General features: G+C 39.2%; 1 protein-coding gene across 1 annotated transcript in view; it reads right to left on the bottom strand.

The window, feature by feature from the left end:
• Positions 1-576: 576 nt before the first annotated feature.
• The window catches only part of IRAK3 (interleukin 1 receptor associated kinase 3), a 61,341-nt gene continuing 37,677 nt past the window's right edge, over positions 577-24,240 (bottom strand). Inside the window, exons 9-13 of the mRNA XM_077111335.1 lie at positions 11,508-11,706; positions 11,178-11,240; positions 10,930-11,094; positions 7,667-8,221; positions 577-859 (exon numbers count right to left, since the gene is read on the bottom strand). Coding sequence (XP_076967450.1) covers positions 7,688-8,221; positions 10,930-11,094; positions 11,178-11,240; positions 11,508-11,706 — 961 coding nt within the window. The 3' untranslated portion in view covers positions 577-859; positions 7,667-7,687. The remainder of the gene's footprint in view (positions 860-7,666; positions 8,222-10,929; positions 11,095-11,177; positions 11,241-11,507; positions 11,707-24,240) is intronic.

Genomic DNA, 24,240 nt, shown 5'->3' with positions numbered 1-24,240 from the left:
TGCCCAGCCAGCCTCTCCTGAGAGTTCGTTGTGGACCTTCATTGGAGTTACCAGCTTGCAGCCTGTCCTTTTATAAATTTTATATCTACGGATATTTCCTGCTGATTTTGTTTCTCTAGAGAACACTGGCTAATACAGTATAAAAAGAACACAATTTCAGGTGCCTGCCCATGCAAAAAAAAGACCACAATTTCTGACTGTGTTGTGCTCTTAAAAACCTAAAACTCATTTGTCCTTTCTGATGGATTTGATTAGGAAGTGATTTTATCATACTTTCCCCCTCAGTAACTTAATATCTGTAACATAGTCACTCCAGACAGAATTCGTTGGAGTTGGCAATTTACCCTGGAGAATACTTTGCTCTTTCCCTTTATAAATAATGCATTGTCGTAGCTCACACTGGCATTGTCACGTGGGGTCCATGACCTCCTCCTGGTAGAGAAAAGCACTGTGTTCAGCCACTTTCTCTGTGCTATTGCACATTTTATTTCAAACTGTAAACCTCAGCCAGAGTGTCCTAAATTCATGAAGTTAAAAATGTTATGTAGGCTAAAAAACTGATAGTGGAGCCAAACAGATAAATAGATACTTTATGGTATAAAAATTCATCTTTCCAAAGATCTTTGACTATAGATTACTCATTGAAGTACTGATTTGTAACAAATAAATCTTAGGGGTGATTTTTAAAAAAGATTTCAGCAAAATCAACAAATAATTAGTTACAAAATATTCTCAGTCATGCACTGTGATCTGTCATCCAGCCTTTGAAGTTCAGCTTGTTTGGTTTTTGCTTCTTGGATTGCTCTTAAAACTTGTTAGTTAGGGGATGCCAGACAAATCCACGTGGTAGCTTCAGTCACTAAGGTAGGAAGATAAAAATAATAAAAGGCAATGTAATAAAAGCATTATTACTACTTGTGGGTTGTTACCAAGGGCATCATTAAGGAAGACAGAAAAGACCAAACAAATGGGTCTTCTGCCTCTCTATAGGAATGTAGAGATTGATTTTTTTCTCAAAATAAAAGTAGCTTTATTTTATCTGATAATAAAAAATGATACATGTACATTATAAAAATTTCAAATGCATAATCATACAAAGAAAGCAAAGAGCACCAAAATACCACAGCACAGAAAAAAGTATCATTAACATTTTGATGAATATCTCTATAAAATATATAATATTTTTAAATGCTCAATGTTATAAAAGAGCTTCCATTAAACATGCTATTCTATAATCTGCCTTTTCATTCAACAAATATTTCAGGTACAAATTTCCATAGCTACTGCTATATACATAGATCTACATAGTTTAAATGATGGTTACATACTTTTCAATTGTATAGATGTGCTATAACTTATCAACATCTTCTATTGGAGAATATTTAGGGTTTTTTCTAATGTGTCAATATTATAAATATCATGAACAATATCTTTGGGCTTATTTTTACATACTTGTGCAATTTTTATTCATGAGGATAAATTCCTAAACAAATTACCAGGGAAAAATGTATCCTCATTTACATTTTTTATACATATTGTCAAATTGTCTTCTAGAAAGTTGTATCAATTTCACTATTACCAAGAGTGAACAAGAATGCCATTTGCCTCTACTCTTATCAGCTGTTTTAATCTTCGCAAATCTGGGAGGACAAAATTAACAATAACAATAATAAAATAATAAACTATATTTATTCACTGTTTTCATTTTCAAATAGGGGAAACTTTTCATTTTTAAGTGACGCCTTTTCAGGGCAGATAGTTCTGGACTTGAATGAAGAGTTACCAGTTTGTATCTCCCTTCCATAAATGTCATGACTCAGGACAGTAGTCAACTTCTTTGAGCCTCACATCTTTTGGTGTTATAATAATAAACTCAGCTCAATAGATTATTTAAAACTTAAATGATGTGTGTGTGCACCTAATGCACAACTAGACACATAAATGTTTACAGAGTCTGAATTTCCTGCAAATAAGCTCTTCCTACCTTCTTGCTGCTCAACACCATTCAAATTAATGGGGAGCTACAAGAAATTTGGAAAAGAAAGGAGTCAATAAAAACCTCTAGAAATCACTACTTACAGTGATGACCACATAAGTTTTCAACAAGGCAATGATATCAGTAAAAAAGCTCTTAAGTGAAGGTTTTGTAGGCAATGGAGATCTTTGGATGAAAAATGCCTCCCAAGAAAATACTTGCAAGTAACGTCCATGGACCAGCAAATACATATAACTAATGTTGGATAGAAAGATGGAAACAAAACACAAGTATCCGTTTATTTCCTGTTAAAACATTGGTTTATCGTTGCTTGACAAGATTTTCCACCATGAACCAAATGTATAAACAATTCACACAATGTTTTCTTCCTCTTTTCAAAATATCTCAGGATTAACATTTTTTATTAATAATTTTTTTATTTTGACATAAGCAGGCTCCGGGAATCGAACCTGGGTCACCGGCATGGCAGGCGAGAATTCTGCCACTCAGCCAGCATTGCACCACCCTTAATTAATAATTTTTATCCAAGAATGGTGAAAAGGAAATATCTAAGCAAAGACTGATGACAGTCTAGATAGTAGAAAGACAATTTTTGGGTGCATCTGGATGATTTTCCTGATACACTAGATACCAAAGATTTTGAAGATATTTTGAGAGGATTATCTGATTCATTCACTTGAAAAATATTTATTGGGCCATATTCAGTGCCAGATACTGTGCTAGCCATTGGAGATACAAAAAGGAGCAGGACATAGCTCTGCCTTCAAGGAACTTTCAGTTTTATGGAGAACAAGAGTAAGTCAACAGGCAATGCCATTATAGTGTGACCATGCGTGAAGTATGTGTAGGTGCTTCAGATTCTTTGGAAGAAGCCTGCTGAAGTTGCCATCAGTAGCCAAATAAATGCCCTGAAGAAACCATTAGCCAACATAAGAATAGACGACCCATTACCATTGCTGCAAAGCATGCCATAAGCTAATTTAGTGCACTCTATTAGTAAAGCTGCTGGCCATTATGGGCTCATCATCTACACAACAGGGCAAGGAGAAAGCCTTCTGCACCTTTCTGAAGACTTGGCAGAAAAGCAGAGGTCTATGTCTGGATAACAGTCTGAGATGGCACACTGGGGCAGGTCTCATGGAGGGATACCGGCTAGTGTTAGAATTGAGATTACAACTCTCCCATGGCTTTTCCTATTCATTCACTCAATCATTTATTCACTCAGATGTGAGCTCTGAAGGACAGAGATTTTTGTCAGTTTGATCTTCGCTGTATCTCCAGCTCCTAGAACAATGCCTGACACAAAGTAGGGTGTTGAGGAATATTTATTTGATAAATGAATGAATGGATGAATGAATTCATCTAATTCAGATCAAATGACAGCAGAGATTGTGCCTACAGCAGAGCAGCAAGATAGTGAAAAAGCAAAAGACATGAAGAGACTTGGGCACCTAACAGAAATTTGTGGAATTAACAAATGACATTCATATCCCTTTTTGGGTGAGTTTGCACCTGCATGGCTTCTTGGTGCAGTGTGGAGTATAAGAAAAAGCACATGTTTTGAAGTCAGACAAATGTGATTGCAAATTCTGGCTCCTCCAGATTCTGGGACAACCTCAAACAAGTTAACCTCCCTGAGTCAGTTTCCTTCCTTACCTATAAGGTGGTCCCTACCTTCAAGATGGCTGTGTAGGTGAAATAGGAAAAATCAAAGAAAGCTCCAGAAACACTTCACTCTGTCTCTGTCCTAGAGACTGGGTGGTGCAGACCCCTGGTAGAGCAGTGGGGTCCCCAATTCCTTGGATAATCATCCTGGAGACCTTTTGCACTCTTTTCTATTTCTCTTAATTCCTTCTCTTTTGCCAGGAAGACTGCTCTAAGAAGCTTTCCTCACACTCTCTAACGTGCCCAGTATTTCCTGCCTCTTCTCTTTTGCAGTGCTACTTTGGGAGCCACTGGTTTTGGTTCAAATGATAAATGACACCAACCTGTCAACTTAGTGTAATCCCCTTTCTTCCTTGCTAAAATAAACTGTTTGCTTCTTACTTGGTACCCTGGTAGCTAGCACAGTGCCTTGATTCTAGCAGGTGCTTAATAAATGCTACTCACTTCCTATGCTCACCACACATCAGGTCGTAAATGTTGTTTTATATAGCCTAATGAAGCATTCCATAAAACTGCACTATTATGCAGTGAAGCACAGATCATTACAGCGGCTCTCAAGTGGTCAATAAATTGACTATGTCAGAAATCCCATATCTATTTTTAAAAAACAACAAAATATCTTCTCTATGTTTTGGGGCATTATAAAGGGAGACAAACACCTTAGCAGCAGAGTAAATAGGATTGCCTATGGTGCATCATAAGGATGAAAATAAGTGAGCTTCCTAACTGATTCATGTTTGCTGGATAAAAGGTATTTATTGGACTATATTCACAAAACTTTCAGTTTTATGGAGAACTAGAGTAAGTCAACAGGCTGCTGAAGTTGCCATCAGTAGCCAAATAGATGCTCTGAAGAAACCATAAGCCAATATAAGAATAGATGACCCGAAACCAGAAACCAGAGGTACCATCTTATTACTCATAACGTGATGCACACTTTAATTCCTATCAATTAACGTATATTAAAGTATTCACCAGAAGACAAGTCTGGTGAGGGGGACTGGCTCACTCAATAGAAGATTCTGGTCATTTCCAGCAGCGTTTCTGCTTATAATATTATTAATTAAGTCACTATCAGCTAATTTGACCTGGTCTTTAGGATGTCCAAAGTAGTCCAACCCCAGAAAGGTGATGTAGTCAATAAGATCATTGGTCAACCACATATCGAGATTTTTTTATGCTATACTAAGCAACAGCCTACGTAAAAAGTGAATATAAAAGAATAAAAGAAATATCTCCCCTCAAAAAACATACAACCTGGATGAAAAGGTAGAATACATCCGTCAGTAACAATGTGAGAACACTTTAGGGCAGTGGCTTCAGTGTGCAGGCCCCTCATCTGCAGCAGAATCACCTGGAAAGTTGTTAGAAAAGCATATTTTTAACCCCAGATCTACTATATCACAAACTGGATGGGGCAGCAATCTGTGCTTTCAACAAGCCTTCCAAGTGATTCTGATGCATGATAAAGTTTGAGAATCAATGCCTCATGAAGTAAGTTCAAATCAGCATAGTGCCAAGTAATTACACACGCACTAAGTAAGCGTGCCAGCCTGGTGTTAATCAGAGTGTCCTTAATGACCCTTCTCCGAAGGTCCTGGTGGCTCCAGAGCCAAGCTGAAAAACAGTTTAACAAGAATAAATTCTTGATTATCTCTTTTGTGAATCTAATAATTCACCTTTACATCATTCCAGGCTAATTTTCCCAAGTCAGCCAAGATACTTTCAGGCTGCATGCCTAAGATCAACTAAGTCAGCTTCAAAATGGTTTACAAATGCCAAAGACCTTTATTGCTTTCTTTAACACATACAATCAGGAGTTGCCAAACTAGGACAGGTCACAAGAATTAAAATCATATGAAGTCTAGTCTAATCCTATCCCCCATTAGTCTTAATACACGGCACTTTGAGAGCACTGGTGAACATGTATGTCATGACCAGGTAGAAAAGACAGCACTGAGCAGCCAGACGCTCTACAAATGAGCCTGTGAGCTTGGTCTCTTCCAGTTGTGTACTTAGGACATTTCTAAGATCTACCAATCAGACACAAAGGCTTACCATGTTTTTAACCTCACTTCCTGCCATGAGATCTTTTTATCCCAGAATGTAGTTCATTGTTTCTGAACTTGGTCTGTCAACCGGACCCTGATTCTGATGGTTTTCTTGGTTAACTGGTTGTTCCTGAATCTCCTGGACTCCAGTCTATGATGAACCCAACCAAACTGACTCACACACACACAAAAATGCAAACCTATTCTTCTGATGCACAGAAAGCCAGAGTTCTACCCTTTTATTACAAACTTCTTGGAGAGAGAGATTCTACAAATCTTCTGGGAATGTTCTTGGAGTGTTTCCATCTATCATCACAAAGATAGCCACTATCCTCCAATGTTCACTATAGCTGAATTTTTGATTATTTGGATTTATGGAGATAATTTAATTCAACTTAATTTATGTAGATATACCTACTCTCTGTAAGTCAACATGCCAGGCCATGAGGAGATGACCTATGAATATTCAGGGAGTTTGCTAGTCAGAATAATGTCCCCCACAAAATGCCCCCATCCTAATGTCCGAAACCTGTGAATGTATTGCCTTACATGAGAGAGAATTTGCAGATATGATTAAGTGAAGGATTTGGTCATATATAGATTATCCTGGATTAGCTAGGTTGCCCAATGCAATCATGAGGATCCTTATTACAGGAGGGAGGTAGGAGAATCAGAGTAAGAGAAAGAGATGTGACAAGGAAAGGGGTAATACAGCATTTGAAGATGCTGCACTGCTAGCTTTGAAGATGAATGAAAAGGTTATCAGCTAAGGAGTGCAAGTGGTCTCCAGATGCTAGAAAAGGTAAGGAAATGGATTCTCCTTTAGAGCCTTCGGAAGGAATGCCAAGGACTTCTGACTTCCAGCACTATAAAATAATAAAATCATGCTATTTTAAGCCATTAAGCTCATGATAATTTGTTACAGCAGCAACAGGAAATGAATACAGGGAGTTTATAATCTAGTAAGAGAGACAAAATGACACAGATAACTGAAACAATTCAGAAAGTGACAAATGAAAATAGAAGTGCAAAGAAATTGCTATGGGAATGCTGACGAAGTGAGTACTTCTAGTGGGAAGAGTCAGGAAGGTTCCTGGGTGATGCTGCATTTGTGCTGGGCCCTGAAGGACTGGATAGGATTTCCATCGGGGAAATCCAGGAAACAACAGGCATGGAGTCACAGCACTGGAAGGCAGAGAGCCAAACTAAAAGCTAACCTCGGTCCTTGCAACCAGTCATTTTCTCAGCAAAAAAAAAAATTACTTGATATTTAAAAATTCATACATTCTACTCAGGATATAATAAGTCTCTAAATTTGTAAAGATTTATAATAATAGTCAATACCTATATTATATGTGATAAACCATCTTAAGAATCTGAATATAGAAATATAGATCTTGGGCAGGAATCCTCTCTCTACACAGAACATGCCATAGCCAGGGGTGAACCTGGCTCATTTTTCAGGCAGGTAGGCTTAACAGGGCTGAACAGGAAAATACTAAGGGCCAATTAAAATAAACAAAAAGATGATTCTTTAAAATGGCATCTATTAACGTTTACAAATGAAACATTTCCTACAACCTTCTCAAGCAAGCTAAACAAACAATGAACTCCAACTGAAGACACTTCGCAGAATGGAGGCTCCGACAACTCAGGCTGATAGTAACTGGGAAAAGACATTGGAAACCCAGTCCCTTTTGGGTAGGTCTTGATTGTTTTGTTTGTCTGAAGTCAGAGCCCATGACCTAAGTGATTTTTAATGGCTCTAATTTAGCCTGGGTTGGATTATGAGGCAATTATCCTGATGAGAACAATTTTTAAGAGACTCTGTTTTGGGGGATGGGAAGAAGGAATGGGATTACCCAGGTTGCTACTCTGCATTACCCTAACACATCATCAAATCGTTCATCCTCTTGGCATTACCTATGGAACCAACGACTGCTCAAAATAATACCTGCACTCAGATGCCTTAGCCCTACTTGCTGTTTTCTTCATCTTCTGGTGACTTGCTTTTTTCTTCATCTTCTGGTGAAATCAACTCCTTTTTGTGCTGTTCACATTCATTCCAGGAAAATCTGGAAGAACAGCTAGACTCCACTGCCCTGCTCCTGTAAGAATGTCCTGGAGATTCTGAAGAAGAGTCCATAGTTATACAACAGACCTCTATGTCCTCGGATGGGGTCACATGCTTTGGGGACCAGCTTCCTTCACAAGAACTGGGCATGCTGCAAGCATCCTCATTTCTCTTGCTCCCTGCCTTTTTGTCAAAGTTCAGGAAAGTAACTTCAGACTGGCTGCATTCAAAAGGGATTTTCTGAGTCATTCTATCTTTTCTCAAGTCTTTATCAGGAGGCAGCGAATGAATATTTTGGCTTTCATCATCTTCCACAGGAATACTTGGTACGTTATCCAAGAAAAGGGGTGAAGGACACCTGAAGGACTTCAGTGATGTGGGAGGATCTTCGGTAAAATATAAACTGGCTTGAGTACTTTCAAGAGTATTCAGGACCTAATTAACAAACAAACAGACAAGCGAACATTGAGTTAAGACTGAGTAATCGTTTTTATTTCCTTTTTCAATCTTCCTAGTAAAGAATTTTTCTCACTTTCATGAAATACGTTCAACTATAGAAATTTGAACTAGAAAGGTCTTGAAGATTAAACTCCTTCATTTTAATAAGTAAAGTAAGTGACTTCTTGAAGCAAATTGCACTGAATTAAATTTCAAAAGACCTGAGTTTTAGTCCTAGATTTGTGGGCAACTAGCTATGTGACGGTGGATGAGTCTCTTTACAGTTTATTGTTTCCAGAATAATATGTGGAAGATTGGGACATATGGGGTAGAACCCATTCATAGTTCTCAAATGCCATTCTGTGACTTGCTTAATTACCTAGGGGAGCCTTATTAAAGTGCAGATCCCTGGGCCCCATTCTAGAGATGTTATTCAAAAAATCACGGGCTGGGAGCCCAGGAAATCGTGTTTTAAAAGCTCCTGGGTTGATTCACCTGTGCAGCCCAATTTAAGAAATCTTGACTCAAGAGGATGCAATGAATATATTACATCTCACACTCGCACACACATAATTTTAAAAAAAATACACACAGCTTTATAATTTACAAAATGCTTTCATACATATTACCTCACTTAATTTTCATAAACCACATTATTTTCATGTAATAGATAATAAAGCTGAGGCTCAAAAAAGGGAATCAGTTCATCTCTCACTCATAAGGAGCAGATCTGCTGCTTGACCACAGAGTTCTTGGATTCCAATTTCATGTTCCCTCCACTACAGAGCTCACAGGTCCTTTCTGCACCCAAGAATCTAGGCCATACAGCTCTTAGTAGTGGTGTCAGGCCCTGGAATGCAGTTCTCCTGACTCCCAGGTCAGAGCTCTTTATATTCTGGTCATGCCAACTACTTGTTTAAAACCCATCCATGTCTAGGTAATGGACTCGGAGAAAATCCAAATTCCTACAATGGGATTCACGTCCCTTTATTACCTGGAATCTTCTACTATTTTAAGCACTGCAGCCTTTCTCTCACCCCATTCAACTTCCACAGTGCTGAACTAATTATACTCTTAATGCCATGGACCCCTAAAGTCTAAGCCTTTGTGTGGGTCAGTTCTCTCTGCCTACAGTGTCTTTTCAACCTTACTGCTACCTAAATCCAACCTGTTTATCAGGTCATAGTCTAGTTGTCACCTTCCTCAAGAAGCTTCCTTGACTTGCACAGGCTGTTGAATTCTGATTCTATGCTCCCATATTAGCCTATTTATCCATCTATCACAATGTGAATCTTGCTGTGCTGAAATTTCATGGCTACTTGTCTGACTCCCCTTTTGGACTGTGAGCTGAAGAGCAAGAACTGTACTGATCACTTCTGTAGCCCCAACATCTACACAAGTCCATCACATACACAGTAGGCACTATATAAATGTTTGTTGAATAAATAAATAAAAGGATGAGGAAATCGATAGATGAATAAATTTAAAAAGTAATTAGGGGAAATATATGTTGCACTTTTAATGGGCCACAGGACTTAATGAAGGTTGAATAAAGTATTCTTTCCAAATTACTCACCTACGTCTTTACATTAAATTGTTATGGTGCCCTCTTTCCACCCAATAAATTACTTCAATTAGGGAACCAAATGACATGATTTTTTTTATCTAGAAAAGACATCTATTAGGTTGGAATTCTCTGTTGAGGCCTGGACTTCTCATCAATAAAAATTCACTTAGATAAACAATTTAGTCCAATTTAGGTTTTCCATGGTTCCGTAGGCTCATTTTTTTTTTTTTAACATGGACAGACACCGGAACCAAACCCAAGTCTCCAGAGTGGCAAGCAAGAACTCTGCCTTGAGCCACCATTGCCCCGTAGGCTCAATTTTTTCAAAATATTTTTATTGTTAAATCTTCACACACATATATTCCAAACACAGTGTATAATCAATGCTCACAATATCATCATGTAGTTGTGCATTCATCATCATAATCATTTTTTAGAACATGTGCATCACTCCAAAAAAAGAAAAAAAGGAGTAAAAAACTCATGCATACCATACCCCTTACCCTTCCCTCTCATTGACCAATAGTATTTCCATCTACCCAATTTATTTTACTGTTTGTCCCTTATCATTTATTTATACTTTATCCATATTTTTTTTACTCACCTATCCATATCCTGGATAAAAGGAGCATCAGACACAAGGTTTTCAGAATCACACAGTCACATTATAAAAGTTGTGTCTATACAATCGTCTTCAGGAATTAAGGCTACCGGAATACAGCTCAACAGTTTCACGTACTTCCCTTCAGCCACTCCAATATACCATAAACTAAATAGGGATATCTATATAATGCATAAGAATAACCTCCAGAATAACCTCTTGACTTTGTTTAAAATCTCTCAACCACTGAAACTTTGTTTGTCTCGTTTCTCTCTTTTCCCTTTTGGTCAAGAAGGCTTTCTCAATCCCTTGATGCTGAGTCCCGGCCCATCCCCAGGAGTTCTGTCAGTGAGATTGACACCCACGGGAGACATGTCCCACATAATGGGGAGGGCAGTGAGTTCGCCTGCTGAGCTGGCTTAGAGAGAAAGGCCATATCTGAGCAACAAAAGAGGTTCTCTGGAGAAGAATCTTAAGCCTAATTTTAAGTATGTTTATGTAAGGCTCAATTTTGAATAAAATCATGTGTATACATACTTCATCCATCGATGGTCTCAACTTTGCCCGTGTTGCAGCACACTGGCCTGCCAAAGAGAATAGCTTGGCAGAGAAATTCTTAGGACAGGGATGCACTTTCTTATCTAGAAATGAGAGACATGAATCAAGGCCTCTCTTCTCCATCAGTTCAATCAGGATATCCCTCTAAGAAGAGAAAGAGATAAACTTATAGAATTCTATCACAAAAATGGCCAAGTGATAGGGGCAGAGATGATGACAATTCTTACCAGCCGGATATGTTTTGGATCATCTAACACCACTTTACAACCTGTCAGAACTTCCATTATTACCTACAAGAAATACATGAAAGTTAAGCTACATTTCAACAGATTACAAATAATGAGTTGCAACTATTAACCATGACAATGAATAGTTCATTCTAATTAATGATTTTATATTTTATTATTTGACTGATTTACACATAATTAATGTATAAGACAATGAAGAACAGGAAATCAATATGTCTAAAAGTTAAAGCCCTTACAAAAGTTCTTGCAATTTAGGACATTGTTGGTATTAAACTTTTCCCCATTTGCTAACTGGTAGCTGGTACTTACAATTCCAAAGCTGTAGACATCTGTTTTAATGGAAACCTTGCCCTGTCTGATATACTCTTCTGGCATGTACCACAGTTGCTTACTGCTGCTGCTGGTCATATTTATGGTGGAACTCTGATATTCTAGGTGGGGTCGGAAGTGTGCCATGGCAAAGTCAGTTAGTTTGGGTTGAAACTGATCATCCAAAAGTATGTTTGCACTGAAATTGTGATCAAAGACAAACAAGACAAAGCATCACAATGGCATTTCTATAAGAAACACAAGAGAAGCTCACCTTAATATATGGTTAACTCAAACCATCAACAAAAAAAAGTCGAACATAATTTTTTATGAACTAAGAGCACAATTTTCTTATTTTGCCTAAAATGTAATTTCAAATGCATAAGACCTAAAGCAACGTGAAGCTAAGGCTTCAAGAATTCTTGTACAGACTTTGTCTAGAACTGAGTTTTCAATAGGGAAAATAAAGCAATTTCTAATGGCCCTTTACTTCACTTCTACCTTTTCTAAGGGTGACAGGAGAATTGCAAAATCCAGAGCCCACATTGCCCATAGTCCTAACCTCCTTTACCTGACACGTTATCCTTGCATTAATGAGGAGAAAACCAGAGAGGACTGGTTCCCAGGACTTGCATCAATGAGCACAGTCTTCATTCTTCTCCATACATTGTCTTTTCTCCCCAGATATTCTTCTAAAATCAGCCTGAGTCTCATACAGCCCCAGCTATGTCACTCCTCACCCATGCTTTTGTTTTCTCATTTGGAGAATGGTGTTTACTATCCTGACATACCTCTCAAGATGAAGAATGGACTGGAGTCAGATTCTACCTTCTCCCCAGCACTAGATAAGAACAGACATTTAATTCACAATTATTTCTTCAACAGGTGTACTATTCACTTTCTCAGATCAAGTCCGTGGCATTGATGGGCTCAGAATGCTGGGGTATTTTACTTCACAAATTTGTCGGGTGTGCTAGGAAGTGCTAGGGCAGAGGTTTGCTAAGTCTCATTGCCAGTACCCAAGCTGCTGCTCTTCCAGCTTCTGCCACACAGAGAGCTTGACTCTCTTCTGCACACCCCACACCCCCTTTATTTCAGGATGGGACAAGGACAGAAAGGCTTTCAATGCCAGATTTTCAATATCAAAACTTTGCCTTGTTCTTACTCCATCCCAGCTCTGACGTAAGAAAGTATGAAATCATAACTTAAAATGCCAAGAGATCCAAAAAGAATGCAAAAAGCTGAATTTGTGAAACACTCAGAACCCCTGAAGAATAGGTCTTTCCTAAATTCAAAGGAGGAAAAAAAAAGCAATAACAACAAAGCTTATAATCTAATCCATTTAATTCACTCTCACCAAAACTGGTGGGAAGCTTTCAGCCACTGGTGATTCTTGCCTCTGTAAGAGTTAGGCAGAAGTAAGCTCACTAACCACAAACAATGTGACACACAATAAAACCCACACAGACTTTAGGATCAGTGAGAGGCCGTTAATAAGAATCTGAAATTGTTCTAGGGCATTGCATTTACACTTGAAGAATGAGATTTGGTGAAAAAACAAATCGTTTACAAGCAGACTAGTGTATGACATAAATTTTGAATTCAGTGATATATACTGTTCTAAATAAAGGTGAATGGTAGCTGAGGAAGAAGAATGTTCTGTTTTAGGAAAGTAAGCATTGCAAGAGGCCTTTCAAGAATCAATCCTACCCAATTCTTTCTTGCTTCACCATTAAATAGAATGCTCAAAAATAAAGTGCCTTCAGCTACCTAGCAGCTCAACTGAATACATTTATCCTGTGGGGTGAAAATGACCTAATGAGACAAAGAAAACATAAAATAACTAATTATATAGTGCAAAAGGACAGCTTCCTAGCTATTGTTGCCACTAAAGACACAGATAGAAAACATCCAATGTTCTACTACATTTGATGTTTCTACAGTCTATTTTTTCTTCTCTTTCCCACTAGGCTATTTAATGTAACGGAGAGATCATCACCTCTCAAAAATCTTGCAGAAGAACCAGGGATTTACATACCGAGGAGGTAGGGAGAATTCTAACACAAGGTGGTGAGTTTGGATTCTCACTCTGGGGATGGGTTTTAATCTCTCTATTGATAAGAGTCTCTAGGGAAATTCACTAGAGTGAATTTTAAGGCAGCCTATTTCCCACGCTCCCCAATAAATGGCACTTTGTAATGGAACTTTCTTTGGTCACCAGTTTATCTCTTAATTTGTTAGAAGCCTTTAGCCCTTTTATATAAAGCAAGATGACACCTAGATTATAATACAGAATTTAAGTACAAATGCTATGTTTAATATATAAGAACATGATTGGTTTTGAAGATATCATATATATATATCAAAGACTTGGAGAGTTATTGGTGCCCAGCAGTAAGCCCCTGAGTACCTGACCAATCTCAGGAAGATTTGGTACTCCACCCAATTGGCCCAGAGATCAAGAAGGTTCAACTGGCCTTTTTGGAACAGCCCAAGGACACAAGTGCTGTCTCCGTCACCGCCCTAACACCAAGACCCCCTGGAGAAGTGCTGTCTCCCCCACCAGATGAGACACGACTCTGTCTCCCTGGGAACTCAGAGGTTGCTGGAAAAATATACCTCCTTCCCACATCATCCTGCATTGCTCCTGCCTGGAATGATATGAAACTGAAACACTTTATTTCCCCATTGGACTACAGAGTTTTTCTTTTCTTCCACCATTGAACCTAGGCAGGATCTGGAGAAAGCATTCAAGCTTGTCTTTGTTTTATTCATGTCTTGTGAGTTTGGGTTCGCTGTGTAAATGCCCAGTCACAGGTGTTTCTCTTTTCAATGTGAAAATTAGTCTCTAACCAACTCGCACATCCTCCCTAAACCTCAGTTTCCTTGTAGGTAGAAAGATTTGATAATGCCTACCTCACAGGTTTGCTGCAAGGATTAAATGAGAAAATGTAAGCAGAGAGCTGGAGACACAGGGAGGGCCTCAATAATACATAAAGAGTGTAAGCTGGACATTGTCCATCCTACACTCATTATCTTAGAATCCCTCTAGAAGTTCAAGGACACCCATTTAAAGTAACAAAGGTACTGGGGATTGCAGATACAGGATGAGCCTGGAGCTCTGAGGCCTTCTGTGTTAATTAGTTTCAAAGAATCTTGAGTTTCAGAATCATTTCAGATAAATTCTGGAAACTATAATAATACAACTATAACAAACTATATAGTTATCTAGTAATATAGCTATAACAAACTATAGTAATAGTTCTAGAAATCTGAAGATCATGGAGAGAGAAAAATAGACACGTTTGGTGTATATGTGTGCATGCATGCATGCATGCATGTATCTACATTTATAAATAAATTAATGTTAGGGCTGAGAGAAAGTGGTGGGAAATAGACTTAATAGAGGAAATTTTAATGTGTGTAATATTTGATTGTTCTGGCATCCCTTAGAGAACAACGAACATTTTTAGATGTCTGAGAAGAAAGGGAAAATAGGAAAGGTTTGAGAAAAAAGAATTGTTTACATCCAAAATATTTCTTAAAGGCAAAAAACAGTTGTGGGGGGTGGGAGCAGATGCAGAGAAGGGAGGAGACTGGAAAATTAAACAAAGAGACAGACTTTGCATTCCTCACAGGCCTTATCGTCCCTACTAAGCACTGAGCTGGGGCCCCATCTTAACAATCTGCTGTACATCAGCTGAACATGCACATCAGGTTCAAGGGCAAACGCTGATTCGGCACCGTGATCGCTGGAAGGGGCCATTCCCTGTCTCTCTACCCTCCTTCCCAAATTCTCCATCCGCATATATACTACAATCTTACATCTCTGATCATTTCCATTTAAAAAAAATTTAGTTTTCAGCAATTGCCTTCTTTTCTCCTTTCTTTCCTAGACCACCTCCCTGGTATTAAAGATTGTCTGACTTGGCAGGAGACAAATGGCAATACTGATTAGAGAACATGATCCTATAGAAAACATAAAAAATGTTCACCAAGGTCATCTCCTTGTTTTCTAAACATTAACATGAATGAATGTCTGGGATGAAAAAGGTTGAGGATCTAAACCTCAAACTCCACTGTGCAATAAAATGAATTTCAATTTCAGAGCGTTCATAAATGTGAAAACAATTAAGCTCACTAAGGGATAGGATGTAAATAACAAGGAGTTTACTGCTTTCAGATGCTTTTATATGATACTGTAATTCAAAAGCATCTTCATTTCCAAATAAAAATATGAGGGTCTTTTGCCAAGAACACAGGCTGCAACTCTTCAAGATATTTTTCTGTAAATCCTTTTCCTCTGCAAATCCCACCATCTGGAAATGAATTGTGTCTTTAAAACATTTTCTTTGTAGAGTTCAAATTATGAAGGCCACCAGACGCCTCAAAAATACTTTTGAAATGTGAGCTTTCCTTCCTCCTGTGGGTGTTCGGCAGCCCTGTCCCTGACAGTTTCTTCTTTAGAGAGAAATTTGCTCTCACTGCTTGAACAAGACTGATTCCAAATGCCCAACTTTGGATCTAATCTTCCTCTCAAAGTCTGCCGCCTACTGTGTTTCCACTAGGAGTCCAACGTCAGCATTTTCAAATTTGCACACATTAAGTTGTTTTCCTATCCTTCTGTGCTGGTTTGAAAGGATGTATGCCCCCTAGAAAAGCCATGTTTTAATCTAAATCCCATTTCATAAAGGCAGAATAATCCCTATTCAATACTGTATGTTTGAATCTGTAATTAGATCATCTTCCTGGAGATGTGATTTAATCAAGAGTGGTTGTTAAACTGGATTAGGTGATGACATGTCTCCACCCATTCGGGTGGGTCTTGATTAGTTTCTGAAGTCCTATAAAAGAGGAAACATTTTGGAGAATGAAAGAGATTCAGAGAAAGCAGAGAAGAATGACATAGCCACGAGAAGCAGAGTCCACCAGCCAGCAACCTTTGGAGATGAAGAAGGAAAATGCCTCCCGGGGAGCGTCATGAAACAGGAAGCCAGGAGAAGAAGCTAGCAGATGATGCCATGTTTGCCATGTGCCTTTTCAGATGAGAGAGAAACTCTGTGTTTGCCATGTGCCCTTCCACTTGAGAGAAATTCTGAACTTTATCAGCCTTCTTGAACCAAGGTATCTTTCCCTGGATGCCTTAGATTGGATATTTCTATAGACTTTTTTTATTGGGACATTTTCTCAGGCTTAGAACTGTAAACTAGCAACTTATAAAATTCCCCTTTTTAAAAGCCATTCTGTTTCTAGTATATTGCATTCCGGCAGCTAGCAAACTAGAACACATTCTCACTTTCTCCATCTCTGCTAATGAAGCCAACATGCTCGCAACAATCCTGGCTGGATACCTCAAATTACCTAATAAGAGTGCAGCTGTTGGACTCACCAAACATGGGATACCAAAACCCCACCTCCACCCATCTACAGCCTTGTGACTGCAGCTAGTTACCAAACTCTGTAAGCTTTGGCTTTCTCCTCTGTTAATAATACCTAAACTCAGGGTTACTGGGAGGATTAATGGGATTTCATGTCAGTTTTAAAGTCTGGCTTTCACTGAGCTCCCTAATCCATCTGCCAGATACTTTAATGTATTAGTATTTACCAATGAGGTAAGGATAAACTGTGCTTTACTGCTGTTTCTTTGTGCAATTCCCCTCACCTGCAAAGTACTCTCCTGTCCCTTAATTTTATCCAAATTCTCTATGCAGCCATAAGATATCTCTTCCATGGAGTATTCACTCAACCACTCTGAAGTCTAGTGTTCTTTTTTCCTCCAAACTCTACTGTACAACCGGCCCTGCACCATGTGGCACTTACACTGCAGCCGTTTTATATAATTTACACAAGCAAAATGTTGAACTAATAGAAGATACTATGTAAATATCTGTTGATATAATAAATTTAACTAAGAGGATTTGAAACCATAAGCAGCCTTAGACCAGTCAGCGTAGGAATGGCAAATATGTAGTCCAAGTGTTTCCAAATCATCTGCCACATCCTTAATAAATATCACACATCGAGTCCAGACAGCACCTGCCCCAGAATCCCTTTCAACACTGCACTTGGCACATCACTACCAATCAATGAGAGTTGAAATGAGAGATGAAACTGATTAGTCATCACTGGTATAGCATAATTGTTTCTTTTTCTGGTGATGAAATGAGACCCAGATTGTTGACATACGTTTTTCTATGTAAAACAGCTCTCAATGGCAGAGGCAGGACTAAAACTTAGCCCTCCTACTTCCCTGCCCAGTGCTCTTTCAATTGAATACAGGTAAGTGAAAGAAACATCTTTTTATATAGATACTCTTAAAAGATTAAGACATTGTTGATAATAAGGAAGAAATGAAATTAACTTTTGTCTTTTTTTTCCCTTAACTGTATACAGATAATTCTGTATTCAATGGCAAAATAACAGCTAATAGATGAATCACAAGAAGACAGATTCTAGCTCAGTGTGAAAGAAATTCTAATAACTAGTGTTGCATCCAATCGGAGAAGGTCACTCCACAATGCACAATGGGTATCCCATGCACTGGGTTCTCCATCATATCAAGAGTCCAAGAAAAGATTGGTTGGGGGTTATGGATTGAACTGTGCCCCACTAAAGATATGTACAGGTCCTAACCTCCAGTCCCATAAATATGACTTTATTTGGAAATAGAGTCTTTGAAGACGTGATGGGTTAAGATGAGGCCACTGTTGTCCTTATAAGAAGAGGGAAACTGAACACAGGGACATACAGACAGGAGGGGAGAAGAGGCCATGTGAAGGTAGAGCAGAGATTAGAGAGATGCAGCTGCGAGTCAAGGGTTGCCAGCAAAAAACCCAAAAATAGAAGAGACAAGGTAGGATTCTTCCCTACTGGTTTCAGAGGAAGCATGGTTCTGCCATTTCAGACTTCTGGCCTCCAGAATAGTAAGGACTATATTTATTAATTTCTATTGTGTTAAGTCACCTAGTTTGTGGTACTTTGCTATGGCAGCCCTAGGAAACCAATACAAGACACAAAGGGAGGTGGAAGAGGCAAGTCTTGCAGAAGGTGGGAATAATGACAGTTCATTGCCAGGACCCAGGCTGTATTACCTCACTCAATCATCACAACAGCTCAGAGAGAGAATGAAGATGAGGAGACTGAGCCTCAGAGGATTTAAATAACTTGCCCAAGGTCACACCAACAGAAAGTATTAGAACAGCAATTTGTACTGAGACCTGTGACTACTCTCTTAACCAGTGACAAGAAACAGAGACAGCAATAGGATCACTGAGGTGGTTGTTTGAAAGAGGATGTGATAGTTAATTTCATGGTCAACTTGGCCAAGTATGGTGTCCACTTGTTTGGTCAAGCACTGTCCTGCTTACTACTGTGATGACATTTCAAGATGGGATTTGTTGATTGCATCTCTGATCAATAAAGGAGATTCCCTCAGCTATGTGGGGAGTCTCCTCATCCAATCAGGTGGAGGTTTTAAAAGTCCAAACTGAAGATATCAGAGGTCAGAAGATGACTTCCGGTTTAACTTCAGCATTGTTTCTTGCTGGAATTGACAGCCAGCCAGCTTCTCCTGGGGAATCAGGATAAGGATTTTGGCCTAATCTTTATTGGAGTTTCCAGCTTGTGGCCTGCCTGGTAGTTCAGACTTGCCAGCCCCCACGGTTGCATGAGCCAATTCCTTATAATAGGATATAATACATCCTACTGGTTCTTTCTCTAGGAACCCTGACTAATATAAAGAGGAAGGGCAGAGAAAAGGCCTGGGAGAGGCTGCTGCTGGAAAACAGGCATTTCAGGTCTCTAAAGCCTGCCCTGCCCTGGAGTGGGTAGTCTCTGGAGGATTTCCTTAAGCATATTTGTACTCATCCCAGCTCAGGAGCTGATCAGAGTAGGCTTGGCCAGAAATAAGAGTCTGGAGTCACAACATTCCCCTAGATTTGTGGGTACACAGCATAGTACAAACATAGGCAGGTACAATATCATAGAATTTGAAAGCAAGAAGAGATCCAACTTGAGATCATCCAGGCTGCCCCGTAATGCACAGTAAGAAAATTGTGGCCCAACAGGGTAAGGCGAGACCTGGGTTTGAACTTGGATTTCCTGTGTTCTCATGTCATTCTCCTTCTTCCTCAGCATCAAAGCAGACACTGTTTTATTTCGCTGAGACCGAAAGTGTCACTTGCAGTTTGGGTCCCAAGCTGCTGAACAATGACCTTGCAATCGTTGTTTCCTAAACTGTTAAAAATGTAATATTATCAAGCTTCTTTATAGGCAGAATTAATTAGAGTCAAAAGGTAACTTTAGGATTTCATTCAGGAATTTGAGACTTCTTCTTGGAACTTCTGATTATTTGGTTAGAGACAGAAGGGCCTGATGTCAAATTAGTTTTTTTTTTTTTAATTTTAACTTTTTTATAAGAATAGAACATGTTTCTTCAGTAAAAGCATAAAAACATAAAAAGGTGGAAGTAAAACATAAGTCTTAAAAATAAACAAACCATAGTCTCTCCATCCAAATAAAGTCTTGTTGGTATTTTGGTATGTTTTACTTTAAGCCCTTTTTTTTTTTTAATGGAGTGATATTTTTTTATTGAGTTCAAAAACAAGCAAAATTAAGCAACATGATTGTGTATATATATAAATGTGTGTGTGTGTGTGTATACATATTTTTATTTTTTAAAGCAAAGAAATGGTAATAAATACAAGAGACAGAATGGTGATTATCTCTGTTTTGGGGCAGAAGGGGAGAAAGCCAGGGCCATCAGATGGGGGACAGGTAGACATATGCAAATTATTGGTAAAATTATAGTCTTTATGTGATCAGGTCACAGGTGTTTATTACAGTATGCTTTCTAATTAGTTTACTAGGTATGTTTATAGCACATAATATATTAAAATACAATAAAGAAAAAGATTACACATAAGGCCAGAGCCCCTCTCTTTGCCTTCCTTAGGGATGACTTCGGTTACCAGATAGTTTTCTTTGCATACATTAAATGTCCTTTTATAAAATATAAACAGTATCATCCTAAAGCAAGCCCTCCTAAGTTTTTGTGCTCAACTCTAGAGCATGGTCTTAATGATCTTTCTTTGTCATGTCAGGGAGATCCCTTTTTATCCAGTGCTTAGTGTTACATAAGATGAATGAACTGTAGTGTATTTAACCATTCTCCTTTCGGGGGACTTTTTTACAGTTTTCGCTATCATCAATCACACTACAATTTCATTGCATGCTACAATCTGTATGTGCTTTATGCACATGGACTAGTGTTTTGTCGCTATCATTCAGTAAGTGGAATCGTACTTAAAACCATACTATAGTGCCAGATTGCTTCAGAGGGATGGTGCAAATTTGCACTTGAAGCTGGTTTCACAGTCAGAGGCTTCAGGCCCTGAGGCCCACCCAGACTCTGGATTAAGGAGGGACACCGCAGAAGTGGACAGAAATTTTTAGTCTTTTTTTAATGCATGAATTTGTAGCTCTAGAAAGTTTTAATTGTATACTGTACAGTACTTTGACTTTCTTCACTTAATCTCACTTTATACACATTGCTCCATGTTATTTCATGCTATTAAAAATATTATTTAATAATGTCAAATGATTTATGATAAAATCTTCTGTGAGTCATTAGTCTGAGGTACAATTGCAAAAAAAGAAAATACAGTTAATGATACCTTTCATTTCTCACTCTTCCAACGGAATCAGAGGTGTGACTACACTCACAGAAAACTCTCTTGTTTTACTGATTCTGAGATGTCCTTTTTTGAGCCAGTTATCATGGCTGTACAATGAGAAGCCATCACTTCTAGAAGCTGGGTTTCTTAGAAAGATTTAGATAATTAACATGACAAAGGCAGAAAAGGTAAGAAATTCAGCCCTCCCTAAAAGCCCTAGGCTGTACAGAGAGGGAATAAGAATCAGGGAGGTCCAGGTTTAGAACAAAGTGAAGGATTTTAAAAGATATTCAGGTGATTTATCCAGGTCAGCCAATTCACGTTTGGCTGAGACTGCTGGGAATTGAATGTCGTTACCACCTGAAAGATGATCAGCGCCCTGAATGAAACGAGTTGGTCTCATTCCAGTTTCCAGAGAACAGGTGTGCACATCACCAAATGAAAGGGGGAAATTTACTGTTGTAGTTGGCACTAATTAACATCTTTACTGGCACGCACAGCAGCAAGGCCAAGAGTTTGGTGGCTGTGGAAGGGACTGTTTTGCTCAGCAACAGGTAGCAACACATCAATGAGCCCTTGTGAAATCACAATTCTCAAGCAAATGCCCACAGCCTCAGGAAATCCCAACTCTGACACATGCTCGGTGCATGTAGTCTTTGGGGTGGATTATATCTGAGTTCTTTGGAACAATCAGCAGCAGCCTCTTCAGCAATGAAAGAATGCAATATGTTGCTACCTGCATTTCCAGTTCAAATCCTGCCTTCTCCATGCAACCTTCCCCCGCCTCTGATCAGATCTCTCTTTATACTCTGTTTCTATATTACCCACTGGGTATTCTATCTAGGAGCATTATTTAAATGATTTTATAGTTTGGCATTTCCAGATAAGAACCTGGCAAATGGTGATGGAAAATGGCCTCCTTTTAAATTGTGAAACCATCTATGAGACTCCAGTGCCTTTCTGCTTCCACCTTTACCCCTTACAGGTATCAAAGCCTTTTCCTAGAGCCTACCTTATCAAACCTATTTCCTCAGCCTATTTAGTGTTCAAGACGACCTCAATCCAATCTCCTACCCACTAAATTCCTTGTTGCTTTTCAGTTTCATCTTCCCTTAATTCTCCAACCAAGCAATGTCCCTCCTTTTCCTCAGACACTTGGCAATTATTTTCTCTGTTCCTTCGAAAACTTATTGCCTTCACTGGGAAACTCTTTCTCCTTCCAACCAATTCACTACAACCAATTCACTCATCTTCAAAAAGTGGACTTGGAGCCCTCTACCAAGAGGAAACCTTCTCAGGTCAACCATGCATTAGGCGTATTTAATGTTGTACTATGCATTTTCTGTGTTTCTGCTTTCTCTGTGATCACCAGGCTGAACCATAAAGGATAACAATATTATCAACACCTTCCCTCACTGTGCTTGAATGGCCTGCACGTAACTGATATTCCATAAATATTTGTGCACTTAAAGGGCTGTGATTTTCAAGATGCTCAACAAGCATATGTTAACAAATGAACTTTTAAGAAACTGACTTTTCTTAAAATTGAAAAGTCAATAGCTTGGTTTGTGGATCCACCTTTCAAACATTATAAATTGAAGATGGATGTAAGTAAATGAATGATAATTGCTAGGCCTGGAGGACAGGACCCCTTCCACCCAGGATATAATTTTCCCCTTGCAAATATTTCAGAAAGTCTCTCTCATCTCAATCGGCACCACTCTCATTCTAACCCACGCCAACCCGGCGTCTCCTTCACCCTCCATCACCTGCCCTCTTGTCATAACCTCGCATTACTCAGCCTCCACTTACCAACAAATACATTCTAGTGCAAACTTCCCTTACTCACTATCAGCCCTCTGGCATTTGCAACCCTGGATGCCTAAGGCAGCGTTTAAATTTTAAACTTTACCGATAGAAAGCTGCCAACTCCTAACTCAGCCCCCTATTTCTGAAAACTAGCTAACAGAAACCTGCCTAACCCTTGCCCCCAACTCCCTAACCCTAAGCCTTAAAAGCCCTATTCCCTGCCACCTTGGGGCAGACGTTTCTTTCTCTCTCTTGAAATACTGCCCGGGAGGCTCTGTTTCTCCCTGAAATAAAGCCTTTGCCTGAACTTCTTTGTTATCTGACTTGACTCGAGTTTACCTTTCACCAAATGGAAAGCCCGATTAGCCAGCACATCTTTTACCTTCTGCCACTGCCAGTTCTACCACTTCTTTTTTTTTTTCTTCCCCTACCACTTCTTGACAAATAATAGCAGAAGCTGCCATTCTTGAGTGTGTACTCTTTGCTAAGCACTATATAGACAGTAGGTCATTTAATCCTAAGAGATAAAAACCATTATTCTATTATTAGCATTTTGCAGAGGGAATTAGGGAGACTTAAGGAAGTTGAGATATTTGCTCAGAATCACATTTTAAGCAGCAGGTCTGCTTTTTAGACACAGTCTCTGATTTAAACACTAGGGGAAACTGAGCTAAGGGGAAAGGATGGGAACAGGGTGGGGAAGAAGGGACATGAGTAAGAAAAACACCTAGGTCACATTTGGCAGAGCTCCTTCCAGCCAAGTCTTCCTCCATAATTGCAGTGGCTGCTTTGGTGCCTGCCTGGATACTTCCTTCAGGACCAAGGGAGGCAACTAGGCCCCAACCTGGGACCTGTTCTTGGCAGAAGGGAGCTGCCTCATCCAGGGTTACAGTCCCCCTCCAGAATAGTCAGATACAGGGGTGCCAAGTCCCAAGGGCCTTGCCTCTCTTTGAGATATTCAGTGCTCCCCATGGGAACTGACTGAGACTTCTGTTACAACAAAATCGCAATTCACCTTCTTCCACTGCCCAAGCCTCTCTCTCCCTCTATTAAATTTGTTGTCCCTGAGAGCGCACCCTGATAGACCGCCTGCATGCAAATCTCTGCCTCTGAGTCTATTTCCTGTGCACCTGCCTGAAGACACTAAACAATGGTGCAAAAGTAGAAAAAAATTGTGAAGTGGGTAGAACCTGTGTCCGGATCCCTTCCCATTCTGATATGTCCTTTGCTGCAGTGAGTGGCCTTCCCTG

Source organism: Tamandua tetradactyla, chromosome 7 (genome assembly GCF_023851605.1).
Source record: "Tamandua tetradactyla isolate mTamTet1 chromosome 7, mTamTet1.pri, whole genome shotgun sequence".
NCBI classification, from domain to species: Eukaryota; Metazoa; Chordata; class Mammalia; order Pilosa; family Myrmecophagidae; genus Tamandua; species Tamandua tetradactyla.
Note: the sequence above shows the minus strand (reverse complement) of the source record. Positions and strands in the feature narration are given on the sequence as shown.